This window comes from Silurus aristotelis, assembly GCF_946808225.1.
Source record: "Silurus aristotelis genome assembly, chromosome: 10".
NCBI classification, from domain to species: domain Eukaryota; kingdom Metazoa; phylum Chordata; class Actinopteri; order Siluriformes; family Siluridae; genus Silurus; species Silurus aristotelis.
The window spans coordinates 11,722,780-11,739,134 of record NC_139583.1 but is presented as its reverse complement, the minus strand read 5'-3'; the positions used below and the strand labels follow the sequence as shown (position 1 = coordinate 11,739,134).

Here is a 16,355-nt window from a genome sequence, read left to right as displayed (position 1 = left end):
ACCACCTCCACCAGCCTGGACTGTTGAGTCCATAAAGCCATGCTGTTGGTGCCAATTTCTGATATCCATCTGTGTGCTTCAGCAGAAATTAAGAATTCTCAGAACTGCTGCTTACTGGATACTTTTTTTAATCGCAACTTTGAGTAAACTCTAGAGAATGTTGTGTGGGGGAAATCTCAAGCTCAGCAGTTAAAGAAATACTTCAAAGCTACCTGTCCGGCATCCGCAATCATGGTCAAAATCAATAAAATCATCTTTACTTAGCTGAACTGCACACAGCACACAACCACAAGAGACAAACTACAAACCGCCTGGGACGTATGCTGTGCTTATATTCGATCGGAGGTGAGTCTGTGTCTTTCAAGAAATCTTGAATCTTTTTCCTGAAATGGCAATGTCCTAGCTGTTCTGGCTCAGTTGCATGTAACTCAGCAGGACTGAAGCTCAGAGGTGAGGAAGGTTTGTTTAATTAGGGCTGATGCCAAGAGAGAAATCACTTTAATAAGTTACTTAACATCTAGAGCAGCCAGGGGAATTACTGACCGCTAGGAATCGGAGGCGCTACAGGAGGTACACAATTGTCAGGTGATACAGTACTCAATGTAATTATAGCATAGACTAGTTATAATATCATCTCCATGTTTTATGCATGTGAACAGAAACAGTGCAGTTTGTGAAAAATCTGAGCAGACGTGTGATGAGACACAGCTGTGCGATACCCCATATACCCAATGCCCATCTACTCAATCAGTGTCACAGTGCAGGCTCAGGAGTCGATGCATCATATTTAACCTTTATGTACTTTTCCAGCCTCCAAGAGCAGGTTTCTATTCAGGAAAATAATCTTAGTGTGCACATCAAAATACGATAACAGCTGTAGTTAGTGTTTTGTGGATTTGACAAAATAATCATAAAGAAGACCATTAAAAAAATGTATTAGTAGCTCATTAAGATTCCACAGTTTCCCCCTCAAGTGTCTTCTCAATACAGGCACCATCCAATTCCCATTCACCAACCCATGCTCTTCTAACATACAACAAATACCAATTGGGGACTATGAGGGCTAACAAATGCTTTGTCAAGACATGTGAAGTCAGCCATCTACACTCAAAGGAAAGTGAAATCTGCCTTCTTTCACATATTTGAGCTCACAGATTATCAAATGTCACTCTGACAGAGCAGCGACTGAGAGAGAGAGAGAGAGAGAGAGAGAGCGAGAAAAAGAGAGAGAGAGAGAGAGAGAGAGAGCGAGAAAAAGAGAGAGAGAGAGAGAGAGAGAGAGAGAGAGTATGGAATCACTCCTACTCAACCAATTTTGATACTTTGGTTTCTAACACGGTTGGCTATGAATCTTCTGATGACAGAAAATCACATTTATATTTAATGGTAAAAAAAAACCTGTGTTCACAAAGAGGCAAAACGGATACAACCTCTACTAAACTCTCACAACTGATTATGTAATGGTCTGGATTTTAAACCATTTTGCAGTTTCCCCCAAATCCCAGATCCAGTACAGTGCCAGTAAACGGGCTACTTTAGAGGTACTAAACTTCCAGCTACTGAAGAATCATTAGACATGGTACTGCTTTAAGCAGCATTCTTAGTTATTTTCAGAGGAAAAGCAGCTAAAAAGTCACTAGATGATGTCATAAGCTCCTTTTAATACTGTAATGTATTTATCATCACTGGCATATTACAATCCATATGGAAGGGATGTGAAGAAGAAAGATTTTCTCTCATCTTTCCTCTTTCAAAAATAAATAAATAAATAAATAATAAATAAAAAAAATAAAATAAAAAAAAGGGAAAAAAAATATATATATTTTATATACATAACTTTTCTTTCGCCTTTTCCCATTAGGGGTCGCCACAGCGGATCATCTGCATGTTTGATTTAGCACATGTTTTTACGCTGGATGCCCTTCCTAACGCAACCCTCCCTATTTATCCGGGCTTGGGGCCGGCACTAAGAGTGGCTGGGGTTGGTTCCCTGACCGGGGATCGAACCCGGGCCGCAGCGGTGAGAGCGCCGCATCCTAACCACTAGACCACCAGGGACACTATATATTTTATATATATAAAAAGTCGTAAAAGCACGAGTGGCACATTTTCACACGTGTACGTGCTACAATCGCATTTTTTTATTTCTGTTGCGAAGTGAGTAGCCACAGTGACACTGCGCTAACTCGTTTCTTTTTTATACCCCTGCATTGTTGTGTATGGTTTCAAGTTTAATCGTAATAAAAATGCGCTCAAAGTGTGAGGCGGAGACTAAACTAATTATCGGTCCACCACTTAATATATTCTGTATGAACACTTACCGTTGCACCCCTTTATATTATATTTTATATAAACACACTTTTTTTGTATAATAGTACAACTTTAAGTTCAGCACAACAAAAAAACAATATAGTTTCTATTAAGAACACAGATAAAAAAAAAGAATTGAATGTGAGATCTCATGAAGGACACAGCCACCCACTTCTACTACGATCTCCAAAAGGTTTAAAGAGAAAAATACTATAAAAAATTTTGTAATAAGTGCCACACAAATACCGTTTACATCTGTAGTGTCCAATCTTTTCCCACAAAGGGTTGGAGTGGGTGCAGGTTTTCATTCCACCAAGCAAGTCCACACCAAATTCTACCTTTTACAATCTAATGATTTTTATTTTCAATTACTTAGAATTACTTAGTTAGAAGAAAAATCTGCACCCACACCAGCCCTTTGTGGGAAAAAGTGGACACCCCTGGTTTACATGAATTGAAGTACAAGAGTAAAACATGTGGTGAATGGTTATTAAGAAACAAATGGTAATCAATGATTGGTGACTGGTAGGAATAGTGATCTGTGATTCGTCGTTGGAAACAATGCTGATGAGTGATTCATTGTTGGAAAGAATGTTGATCACTGATTGGTCACAAGCACAATGAAGCCAGAAGTTACAAATTGATCGAGTCTCGAGCAGCTGTGATGCAAGTTGGAGAGCTTAGTCAAGTTCAAGGTAGTCTCTATTGAACATCTGTTAAAACAGTTGCTTAGTTTGTCACTCTTTTTTGAATTATAGTCAATAAACGTCTAAAAGTCTCAAAGCTGGAAACACAACAGGCAAACCGTGTGTTGACATGAACTGATTTTGTGAGTATTGCGAAGTGGAAAATTGAAATATTATTGCAATAAATAGTATATCAGAATTCTGTCACATTATGGGCAATGTTAAATAGCATGCTGTTTTGGATATTATTGAAGTATGATATTTGGGACAAAATAATTTAGCTATTTGAAATACAGACTAGTCCCACTAGTAGGTGGCACTAGTCTGTATTTCAAATAGCAAAATTATTTTGTCCCAAATATCATAAAAGGTCGCACTCCAACTTGACTACATAAACAGATTTTGTACAGAACAGTACAAAATCTGTTTATGTAGTCAAGTTGGAGTGCGACCTTTTGGAAAAACGAGAAGGAGACTTGTATGCGGTCTTCATATGTTGTTTTAAAGCACTTAGAGGGTCGGGAAAGAGTACGTTACCTGTTCTTTGAGCTCTGCAAGCTGAGCAGAAAGCTGTGTTACGAGTGTGGCAGTGGTATCGAGCTTCTCCTGCAGTAAGCGGATCTCATTCTGCTCACTCTCTCCTTCGCTGCTCACTAGAGACATGGCCCGCATCCGTGGGAACCAGTCCAGGTTCTTCTCCTGTGAGAAAGAAGCAGAGAGAGACAAAAAGAGAAGAAAAAATAGGAAAGCAGGAGAGACAGCCTCATGGTTAAAAATTAACCTGAAATTATGGTGTGGATCGCTACTGCTGCTGATCGAAGTTACAGAAATAAAGTTAAACTTCATTGTTCGTAAACATCAGTTTCAGCGTGTTTAATCTACCACAAATGACCATGAAACTAATTATAAACGTTCTGCATTCCTTACAATACAATGTTTATAGCACATGAACTTATGGTCAATAAATGTTTACTTGTACATTGTGCACGTGTCGGTGTGTGTGAGCCGGCAGTATGGGAGATAAGGAGGAGGTAACAGTAAGACTCAGTCACTCATCAAATGCAGTTATGTAAGGTGCTTTTCACAGCCAGGCGGATGCAAAGGTGCTGTGAGTTCCAGGATGTGGCCACGCTCAGAAGTGGGAACAGAGTGTCTCTCACTCTTACGCAAGCAATCAATCACACATGCACAGACTCACTTGTGTACATGCCTTTGTCTTTAAACAAAGCATTCGTTGGCACACATGGAAATGAGCTTCCAAGGAAGCCATGTTCATTAAACAGGATGTTGCACTAAATTGTGCCCTGCCCTATTTCTATGCCTATTTAATCAAACGCAAATGTTTTAGGGAGATCGAGGACACAATCAAGGATGTACTGATTTGACTACTTAGTATGAGTAATAGTATTTATTAGTATACACTATACTACTAGTAATATAAATATATGAAGTATAGTGTATAGTATATAAAACCCAGCCATTAGGTTGCAGTGCACTCTTAGTGCCGGTTCCAAATCCGGATAAATGGGGAGGGGGAGGGTTGCGTTAGGAAGGGCATCTAGCGTAAAAACATGTGCCAAATCCAACATGCGGATCACGAATATGGATGATCCGCCATGGCGACCCCTAATGGGAGAAGCCGAAAGAAAGTTTAGTGTATAGTATATAAAATACTAGAATATACAAAATTACAGAATGGCTGCATTCAAAATTATACTTTCAGTAGTAAAATTGTTAATATTTGAAAGAGTTTTAAAGAGAATTATAATTATTATTATAACATTACATTCTTATGAAGATTAGGGTACTTTACGATGTAAAATATGCAAGCAAAAATAACAGCAAAATAAGAAAAAAAATAATGCAGTAATAAAAAAATTTATTAAAATAAATGAAAAAACAAAAAAATAAGTCACATTTAGAACAAGTAAATAATAAAAAATCTGTTTAAAACAGCTTTTTAATATTTAACTATGTTTTAAGGCAGAGATGGATAAAAATGTTGCTTCCTCAGTTACACAGCCAAACAATAATATGAATTCACACACAAAGAAATTCCAACACCTATTCTGTTTTTCTTTTTTTTTTTTTTTTGTTTGTGCAGACTCACAGAGTTTGGACTTTTCTGCATTTTCACATAAATAACACACAGCAGGTGTAGGGTAAGTCTTCATCTAGAAATGGAGATTGGCAGAAAGTTTTTTTTTTAATTTTTACCATTTTTAGTTGGGCTCCTTTAAAACACTCCAAAGTAGAAATTGTTTGTAAAAACAAACAAAAAACAAAGATATGATCTAGACATGAGCGTACTAAGCTCGAGCACTAGTTACATAGAACTTATTTGTTTTATGATTAATAACACTGTTTCTGAATCTTTTTTTTGTAGGCTTAACTGGTTTTATCATTCAAGTGCAATTTGATTTATCACACAAAAAAGCATGGAAATGGGCAGGACACAAACCAAAATAATTTCATATCCAGGAGTTCTTTTTGATCTTTGTCCCAGATATCCAGAACGCTGTCAATCCATGTCAAAAATAATACATAATGCGTTTTGATTCACTTCATGAACTTGGGTTTAGTCAGGGTCAAATCATGCTCACACAAATCCAACCACATGGTGTTCTCTGGGAAGTAGAGTGGACCCTTTTTGCCACATAGCTATCCACAACACATCAAGGAGATGACTGCACCAGAGTTCAATTCAAACAGATGGAAAGCCACATATGTTGTAACGTAAAAGCAGACTCAAGCTACTCCTGCAGAGCTGCTGAATGTCACAGTACAGTGTCTATACCACCATGTTAAGTTGTGAGTCGCATGAGGTCACACTCTGCATGCAGGAAGTCTGCCGCCTGTAGAGAATCCAGCAGAGACAGCCAAAATCTCAAACACTGCCTTAATATGTGTCAGCCTTATTTAAACTAAGAGTCTGGAGATTCTGTCTCCTTTAAAGGCACTTGGCAAGAACATTATAGTGCATAAACTATATGTGGAGATTCTCAGTATGCAGTGGTTCAAGGAAGGACAACCAGCAAATCGGAACAGTGTCATGGGCACCATGAGCTCAATGGCACATTCAAGGAGCAAAGGACAGTCTGTCTTGTCTAATCAAACAAAAGATTTACTGTAACACAAATTACAAAATAAACATTTCTGACCATGATGAAAAAAAAAAAAAACCCACACCAAACACACTGCACTGCAGCTTGCTGTGTTTGAGACTGTGCCATGCTCACACCTTAAATGCACTTACAATGGGTGCCCCAGAACTGGATCATGGGCAAATAGAAGTGGACTTGGTCTGATGAATTACATTTTCGCTGGGGAAATCTTTAGTCCTGGTATTTATGTGATTGTTTTTTTTCACCTGTATTACATACTATCACAATGTTTTGATTGTTTCAGACTAAGTGCAGCTGTAATGCTTATCCAGAGTACCTCTTTCAGCAGGACAATGCAGCCTGTAATATGGCAAAAAAATCTTTCAGGAATTGTTTGAGGAACATTACCATGACTTTAAGGGGTTGAGAGAACCTTCAAATTTCCCAGATCTCGATCCGATTCAGAATCTGTGGGATGTGCTAGACAAGCAATTTTGATGCATAGAGGCACCTCGCAACTTAAAGAATCTAATATATACACACACACTTCGAAATCTCATTGTCTCAGTTTGTGTAGTGAGACAGAAGTGGAGACACACACTGCATGTGCATGTGTTATTCCACTGAGCATCAATGACCTTTGCACTGTGCAGTGATCACGAGTCCAGAGGCCCAGTGTCTACCCCCCTCTCCCTTTTCTGATGCCGCCAACGGTGTATGACGATGATGTTGCCTAGGAGATGCCTGACTCACTGTGTGATAATGAGCGGTGGGGTAGGGGTGTGTGTGTGTGTGTGGAACGTGGGGGGGGGGGGGGGGGTGTGGAGGGGTGGGATAGAGGAAAGCACGTGTGAGGAAGGGCTGAGCTATTAGTGGGCCACTTGAGATGGCTTACATAACACTGCTGTGGCTGCTGCAGTACCTGCTCACTTTTTCCTCATATATATATATATATATATATATATATATATATATATATATATATATATATATATATATATATATATATATATATATATAACATATATATATATACAGTGAGGAAAATAAGTATTTGAACACCCTGCTATTTTGCAAGTTCTCCCACTTAGAAATCATGGAGGGGTCTGAAATTGTCATCGTAGGTGCATGTCCACTGTGAGAGACATAATAAAAAAAAAAAATCCAGAAATCACAATGTATGATTTTTAAACTATTTATTTGTATGATACAGCTGCAAATAAGTATTTAAACACCTGTCTATCAGCTAGAATTCTGACCCTTAAAGACCTGTTAGTCTGCCTTTAAAAAGTCCACCTCCACTACATTTATTATCCTAAATTAGATGCACCTGTTTGAGGTCGTTAGCTGCATAAAGACACCTGTCCACCCCATACAATCAGTAAGAATCCAACTACTAACATGGCCAAGACCAAAGAGCTGTCCAAAGACACTAGAGACAAAATTGTACACCTCCACAAGGCTGGAAAGGGCTACCGGGAAATTGCCAAGCAGCTTGGTAAAAAAAGTCCTCTGTTGGAGCAATCATTAGAAAATGGAAGAAGCTTAACATGACTGTCAATCTCTCTCGGACTGGGGCTCCATGCAAGATCTCACCTCATGGGGTCTCAATGATCCTAAGGAAGGTGAGAAATCAGCCCAGAATTACACGGGAGGAGCTGGTCAATGACCTGAAAAGAGCTGGGACCACCGTTTCCATGGTTACTGTTGGTAATACACTAAGGCGTCATGGTTTGAAATCATGCATGGCACGGAAGGTTCCCCTGCTTAAACCAGCACATGTCCAGGCACGTCTAAAGTTTGCCAATGACCATTTGGATGATCCAGAGGAGTCATGGGAGAAAGTCATGTGGTCAGATGAGACCAAAATAGAACTTTTGGGTCATAATTCCACTAAACGTGTTTGGAGGAAGAAGAATGATGAGTACCTTCCCAAGAACACCATCCCTACTGTGAAGCATGGGGGTGGAAGCATCATGCTTTGGGGGTGTTTTTCTGCACATGGGACAGGGTGACTGCACTGTATTAAGGAGAGGATGACCGGGGCCATGTATTGCGAGATTTTGGGGAACAACCTCCTTCCCTCAGTTAGAGCATTGAAGATGGGTCGAGGCTGGGTCTTCCAACATGACAATGACCCGAAGCACACAGCCAGGATACCCAAGGAGTGGCTCTGTAAGAAGCATATCAAGGTTCTGGCGTGGCCTAGCCAGTTTTCAGACCTATACCCAACAGAGAATCTTTGGAGGGAGCTCAAACTCCGTGTTTCTCAGCGACAGGCCAGAAACCTGACTGATCTAGAGAAGATCTGTGTTGAGGAGTGGGCCAAAATCCCTCCTGCAGTGTGTGGAAACCTGGTGAAAAACTACAGGAAACGTTTGACCTCTGTAATTGCAAACAAAGGCTACTGTACCAAATATTGACATTGACTTTCTCAGGTGTTCAAATACTTATTTGCAGCTGTATCATACAAATAAATAGTTAAAAAATCATACATTGTGATTTCTGGATTTTTTTTTTTAGATTATGTCTCTCACAGTGGACATGCACCTACGATGATAATTTCAGACCCCTCCATGATTTAAAAAATCGCAGCGTGTTCAAATACTTATTTTCCTCACTGTATATATATATATATATATATATAGAGAGAGAGAGAGAGAGAGAGAGAGAGAGAGAGAGAGAGAGAGAGAGAGAGAGATCCAACTAAAGATACATATGCACAATGAACGATCGCAGTATATCTGCTTCATAGTCAAGCATGGCTATAACACATTTACACACTTTTTTTTTAGTTTCCAAATCAAAGTTGACTTTCTGATTGCAACTTTTATTTTACTCATTATCCTTAATCTACTTTTCTTTCTTTCTGTTATCTAATGTACTTGCCAAATAATCGATTTTTTTTTCTACCACAAAACCCAAATAAATAAATAAATCTCCACATATAACTCAACATGACAAATTATTCACCAGGGGTTTTAAAAATGACTTATTAAATAAGTCATATAAGCTGGACATCAAATAATCTTAGGCTGAACAGATGGTGTTTGACAGTTTTATTGGACGTGAGTTCGCCTGGGAAAACCATTCACATTGTGAAATTTCGACAGTTTCTTCTATTTCTAGGGTTGAGAGCTACAGATTTTCTGAAGTAAATTATGTTGCACTAAACTGAAAGATTCTACTACATACTGAAAAACACCAATGTTCTGCCTTAATAAAAAAAATTATAATTTAACTAACCCTAACCCAATGTTATTTATAAATATTTTCATTCAATAAGTAAATAAAAGACTATACATGCAATACATAATCTTTATTTATAACCTACATGCTCACAGCCCAATCAAAAGTACTACACATCTAGCAGTGATTCCATGCTTACTAATATAATTAAATTTTACATACAATATTTATAGTTACATTTATTAAAAATTAAATTTAAAGGGATCGAATTAAATATAGCTGGTTTTGTGTGTAGTGCTATGTTCATTAACAGTCAAGGTTAGTAACTGGTCAGAGTCATTATGCTTTCAAACTACTAACCTAAAAAAACGCATCATTTTTATGCTAACATAAGTGGTTAACATTTTTAACATGGCTGATTGATTTGTGAATTCTGTTCTCTTGGGTCAATTTCATAAATTTTTATTGGTTAATTTAAATATCTTAAATGTCATCAGAACAAGCGAGTGTAATTATGTTTTAATGACGATGCAGGAGTTTCAGGAACACTTTCACAGCTGCTATTACATTTCAATCTTGATTGATTTCGATATTGGTTATGTTCATTATGCAAAGACATGTATTTATCTAACGACTTTATTTGCTTTATGAGGAAAGCACAATTGGCTAGAAAGGTCTAGAATGGGTTTAAAAAAAACAACATTTGGTTTTAAAGTATTAAATAGAAAACCACAATTTTAGTCAAATTCATATTTTTTTTTTCATAGTTTGTGGCCATTTAATAGAATTCAGCCAGAGTGAAATCTTAATGGTTCTTAGACTGCAAGCCATTCCAAGTACAAAAAGGGACCTTCATCCTTCTCTGATATTACTCCAAAGGAACACAGGCTGTAATTCTTCAACACTGGAATAATTAAGAGCTGATGAGATAATTACACCAAAGCAGCTAAGTGGACAAAAGTGAAACAAGGCCTTTGTGTAAGTGAGCAGCATGGAGCAGTGAAGCTGGTGTAAAGTTTAAAAAGATAGATGTGAAACTAAAGATGATGCACATTGCGGTAGAGTTACACGGTCAATCTCTTTTTTTTTTTTTTTCTTTTCTCTGCAATTCATTTTGTTCATTCAGCTGCACGCACATATACGCACACACTATTTTTACTTCCGTGATGCATACTTGAACACACGCATTCTCATCATCAGATTAATCAGCATGAGTGAAGGTTTCTCAGTTTAACCTGCTTTACATACAATTTTCTTCTAGGTAGCTAACAATACCAAACTATCTGCTAGAATTGTCTGTGTAACCAATCAAGCAATTCATCATCCATCAGATCGGTCATGCATCCATCCATCTTTTCATCAATCAACTCAGCCATTAATTAAACTGTCTGCTATAATCAATCCACGGATGAGGAGTAACAATGATGGTTAGATTATGGATAAGTAAAAATGTTTAGACTCCACACTAATTGCAGATTTGGAGACGTGCGACCCAAAAATGTCAACTTGTTGTCAAAATACACATTTTACAGACAGGTTTGTGTAAACAACAGCTTCAACTGTTTTAAATTTCTTACTGATTTCCATAACAGAGGATACGGGCATTTTCATGCACGTCACTATTTCCAATGAAAATGAACACCACACTCCTGTCTCATTTCTAATCTCCCCCATGTTAGTGAGGGAATTCGGCCTCTGCGTTACCTCATATTTAACAAGTTCCTGAAAACTCACTGAAAGCAAAACAGAAACCTGCTTCGTTTACATTTTATTCAGAAGAATTTTCACAAGTGTCAGTAATTGTGTGGTTTCGTAACATGGCAGTTTTTACTTCAATTAATTGTTACATACTTTCAATAAGAGATTAAACTTTTTAATAAGTTATTATTTAAACTATTTTATCTATGCATGCTCATCAGGACACATTCCTGTTTTCTGTCCTTGAATTATGTAGATAAGTTTGCAAATTATTTTTTTTGCTAATTATCGACAAAGTTTTTATAGCGCCCAGCTCTACATATTTTTTTGTGCTTGCCAAAAAGTAATAACAAGCACGACTCAGCAAATGTTCCGTCTCTCCTCTGCTCTGTTCGTTAACATAACATCAGCGGCCATGTTAATGAGCAGTTAATCACTACACCACTTCCAACACGCTCAGCGAGAGAGCAGACATAAGTCCAAGTCGTGCAGACACACGCACACACACATACACACACACACAAAATAAGACACTAGAGACACCCATATCTTCTTACACGCACACTCTAATGACACAATGGGAACTTTGGTTCTGCATCCCAGAAACATCTGCAGCTGCATTTCTCCATCATTATAAAAAGTGGCCAATGTTTTTGTTCCTCCCACTGGTGCTCAGTACAAAAATTGTTCAAACAGAGGAAGACTTAATTCAAATGTAGCCATTTCTTCCAGAAAAAAATTGTATTTTACTCTCATGCACTGTGAGCAATACGACAAAATACAGCCAAATCCAGAATAATTAAAAATGAGTGAAACTCAATATCAATATCATTAAATATGATTAATTAAAGAGTATTATTATTATTTCTTTCAAATATAAAACTTGTTCACAGGATTTTTTTTTTTCATGTTTTCAAATATATATACACCAGTGCCAATTGGATCCCACTTCATGTGGACTTTGGACACTGGACCTCCTTGAGTGTTTAAAGGCTCTGGCATGGAGAAGCTGGTGTTGGATCTGTGATGATCACAAATGTTGGGCTATTTTATGAGTTGCTCAGTAGCTCCTAGTTTTATAACCACAATGACTGTAAAAGACTGTAAAAAGATCATTACTCAATCTTACACTCCATTGCTCATGTTAGTTCTCACTCTCCAGTGTTCTGTATTGTTTTAAAGACTATAATCACACTCTTGATGTCACCCAAATGAGGATGGGTTCCCCTTTTTGAGTCTGGTTCCTCTCAAGGTTTCTTCCTTAGGACATCTAAGGGAGTTTTTCCTTGACACAGTCACCCAGGCTGCTCATCAGGGATAAATACACATCGTTCACCTTCACTATTAATTTCTGTAAAGCTGCTTTGAGACAACGTCTGTTGTGAAAAGCGCTACAGTAATAAACTTGACTTGACTATATAAATAAGTATATTTAGTAGAATTTATAATCTGTATTAAAATTCTATGTGCATGCCGAGCCATTAATTTTAGCTTTATTTCACCACTCATTCCTGTTTCTTGTAAGTGTTCTAAAACTAGATTCAAATACACAAAGAATACACACCAGTAAAAAAAGATATATATTTTGACAAATCAGAAATAAAAAATAAATAAATAAATAAATAAATAAAAAGTAAGTAAAGATATAATACTTATTTAAACTGAAGTTGTCTCTTCTGTTGAAAACTAACCATGAATAGACTAACCCTTGCACAGCACAGTGCACTTTATACCACACCGCACACGGTCACTTTAAGGACACTCGCATCAACCACCTTAAATTTTTACTGTTGTAAATGTTTCCTGTCATAAGCATCCTGTATATACACTTTTTTCTCATATACATCTTTATATATTTTATATAGTTTATACCCTTTATTTATCTGCCTTCTTTTTTTCTTGGTTCATTTTTCTCTCCATCCTATTCCCTCATGCCGGACCGTCCTATAAAGCATTTCACTGCATGTCGTACTCTGTATGTACGTGTATGTGACAAATAAATTTTTATTTGATTTGAATATGCTTATTAAATGCCAAAATGCCAAAATACTGTAGTGTGACAAGACAGAGACTGACCTTGATCATCTGGGCCACGTAGCTTTCAGGACCGGTGTACTCAGTGGGGTCCTTCACCCGCACTAGAACAAGGAAGTACAGGTAGTGCCACATGTTGTGCTCATTTTTGATGTGCTCCTCAAATGACACGGTCTTGTTGTCAAACTTGTCTCTCTCCAGCCCTGCAAAAAAAACAAATAGCTTATTATTATAGCTTTTAATGCTGTACCTCATCACAGAGGATTTCCTTTGCTAGTTTTAGTCAGTGAGTGGTCTCTACCGCAGATGAAGCAGGTAGTCTTCAGAATTTCCTCCTTGCCCTGTTTTTCACTCCTCAGATCAGCAAACGTGTCAATGATCACACCGAAGATGAGGTTCAGAACGATGATGATGACGATGAAAAAGAACAGCAGATCGTACACCACACGAGCAGCAAACATGGGTTCCTGTAAGGAGGGACAACGTATATCATTGTGCGATTCGTAATTCAAGACCTTCTAGGGTTAAACTGCAGCCTATACTGTACGCAACTAAAGAAGAGCATGATTACTGAATCCTAATTTCCTGCTTCTTGTACATAAGTTGTACAGTTGCTTAGTTGATACATACATCCTCCTAGTCTGAGATGTTCAAAGAAATTACGATTTAAAAACAAAACAAACAAAAAAAAAAAACTGTAGAACTGGCAACATCAGTTTTAAACTTTCGGTTGGATAAAATAAACTGCACGATTATCACAATACATGCAGCATAAATGACTACTGCATATTTTATCAGAGACTGCAGTGCATGTCAAATTTGGGGACACCTATTCTACAATTGTTTTTTTAAGGCAATGTGCACTTTTATATGCAAAAAAACTAGATGAATTTAATGGTATAAAGATTTACTTTGACCAAACAAATGTAGAAATGTACACTTTGTTTTCACTGAAAAATCCAACTTTAGCATGAATAAAAGCTTTACACACTCTTGGCATTTGGATAGTTTGTTTCTCCAAACATTCAGTTGAAATGCTTCTTGCCTCTTTGAAAACTTGCTAAAAGATCTTTGCTAATTGGATATTTCTTTCTGAATTTACAATCCAGTTAATCCCAGAGCAGTTCAATAGGATTTAGCAGTGGCTGGGCAGGCACTTTAATCATAGATAACGCGTTCGTCAAATGTATGTTTTCGAAATAACACTTAAGGAGCTTGGACATGTGCTTTGGGGTATTGTCTTGTTGTATGGTGAAGTTGGTTCTCATGTCCAGACTGAATTGCATGGCATTGAAGTATAGAATGGCAGCCATGTTGGTTCAGTATTCCTTATACCTAGGAATAAGTCTGCTAACCTCTTTATTCCTCTTTATAAATGTCAGATTTCTACTCATCTGTCTAAAGAACATTCTTCCAGTCATTCACTATTTAATTCTTGCGTCTCAAAAACCATTAGGACTAGGTGTTTCCAAAGTTTTGACAGGCACTGTAACTGATCAATGTTGCAGAAGTGCATTAAAAAGTCTACAAACAGTACAGCACTCTAAACCAATAGTTAATTACTTAAGGATTTAAGTACCTTGCATGGACATTTATAAAGTGTCCAAAATATGGCTAATGAAGCAACACAATCATGGCAATGGTGTTATGTAGCTTTATGCACTACACATAATGCTAGAAAAAGGTTTCTCACAGGAAACTTAACACAATGTTCTAAAACTGTGCATGTATGTACAGTATAGTTGTCTCACATCTTTTGAAGGCTTGCGGAGAATGTCTGCTATGCCACCACCGTTGCGCAGCCCGTGGTTCAGGACTGTTACGATACACATGAACAGAGTGTCACACACTCTCTCTGATGCATTCTCATCTTCCTCCTTGCCTAGAGAACAGTGAAATACAGACTGATTAGAAACACACATGCTTAATGTTATTAACTGTGAACTAAGTACAAATGTATATATTGATACATCCAGACTGTAGATTACAATCTGTAGGCTCTAGGCAAACAATTTGGGTAAGAAGGTCCTTTTACAAGAAGATATCCTTTTCACTTTGTTTTTATTTGTTCAGGCAGCTACTTTTTCTGCCTATACTAATACTCAGTACAGCTTTATACTTATATCCTCTAATTTTAAAGTAAATAAATATTTCTATGTTTACACAGAAAGTTATGTATGAGCTGATGTTGCTTGTTTAAAGACTGTAGCTTACCATTATATGAAGTGGGGAACTGATCAGGGCAGCTATCCACTGCACAGCTCTGAGGTTCTGCAAATGGCCGCAACCTTATCCTCTCTGCAGAACACAGAAACCAGAAAGACAAAGTTCCTGAATATATTCAGTTGTTTCAGAACTTCACAAAAGCCTCCGACATGCAGTAACAATGTCATGGTGTTGAGAATATACAGTAAATAAGTAAAGGGAAAAAACCAGTGTGTTAGCACAATGTTGGGTCACCACAATGAAGGTAGGGTGAACCCTAAATCTGAACCAGAGTTTTCAAACCATTACTATGCAGATGCACTGCTGTTTATCCCATGTGATTTATCTCCATGTCAAGATCATGTGATGTCTGCAGAACTCGTTGACCTTGCACCGATGCTGCCTTGGGGTACCTATGGAAAATCAATTGCCCTTTTCTTCACGCATCTAACATGCTCTTGTCAAATTTACCTTTGCAACATTGAGAGAATTCGCCTGTTACTCTACACACAGGTCACTCAGATGGACTACTGAAAATCACTCCAGGCAGGACTGCGTCTGAAAGACATTCCACCTCTGCAATTGATTCAGAATGAGCCGCACAACCTTATTTTCAGTCCTCCTTCAGCAACTCGTTGCTACGCTTCCACCAGTGGCTTCCTGTAGCTGCCCGCATCAGATTTAAAACACTGAAGCTCGCCTACACCTGCAACCCTCTACCTAACAGCACACTGCACCATGCTCCCATCGAGCTTCAACGAATCCTCAACTGGTCCCACAAGCTATGTTCTGGGTACCACAAAAATATGTTTAAACCTTTTCTCTCTTGGCATTAGGTGTTGAACATTCCAGTTGATGTCAAAACAGCTGAGTCACTAGCAGTATATATAATTTATATATACAAACACAAATATGCATACACATTTTTTAAGAAAAATAGCCAAATAGAATAAATGCTTGAGCAATGAAGACCAATCTTTCAAAATATGGGCTGTCAATTAGTGGTGGTTGAAACTCAAACTCATTCCAAATTCTCCTATAAGTATACTGTAAGTACAAGGTGTTGAGATCTGTTGACTTCAAAGACGATTGCACAAGTTCATCATTTTCATCCTCAAGCCAAATTATA

The 16,355-nt window shown here is 37.7% G+C and overlaps 1 protein-coding gene across 2 annotated transcripts in view; it reads right to left on the bottom strand.

Annotated features, from left to right (window-relative positions):
• Positions 1-16,355, bottom strand: part of itpr2 (inositol 1,4,5-trisphosphate receptor, type 2) — a 98,595-nt gene that overhangs the window by 1,783 nt on the left and 80,457 nt on the right. For both annotated transcript variants that reach the window (XM_083552008.1, XM_083552009.1), the window contains 5 exons: positions 15,236-15,319; positions 14,773-14,903; positions 13,323-13,488; positions 13,064-13,224; positions 3,534-3,695 (listed from right to left, as the gene is read on the bottom strand). In XM_083552008.1, the coding sequence (XP_083408134.1) occupies positions 3,534-3,695; positions 13,064-13,224; positions 13,323-13,488; positions 14,773-14,903; positions 15,236-15,319 (704 nt within the window). The remainder of the gene's footprint in view (positions 1-3,533; positions 3,696-13,063; positions 13,225-13,322; positions 13,489-14,772; positions 14,904-15,235; positions 15,320-16,355) is intronic.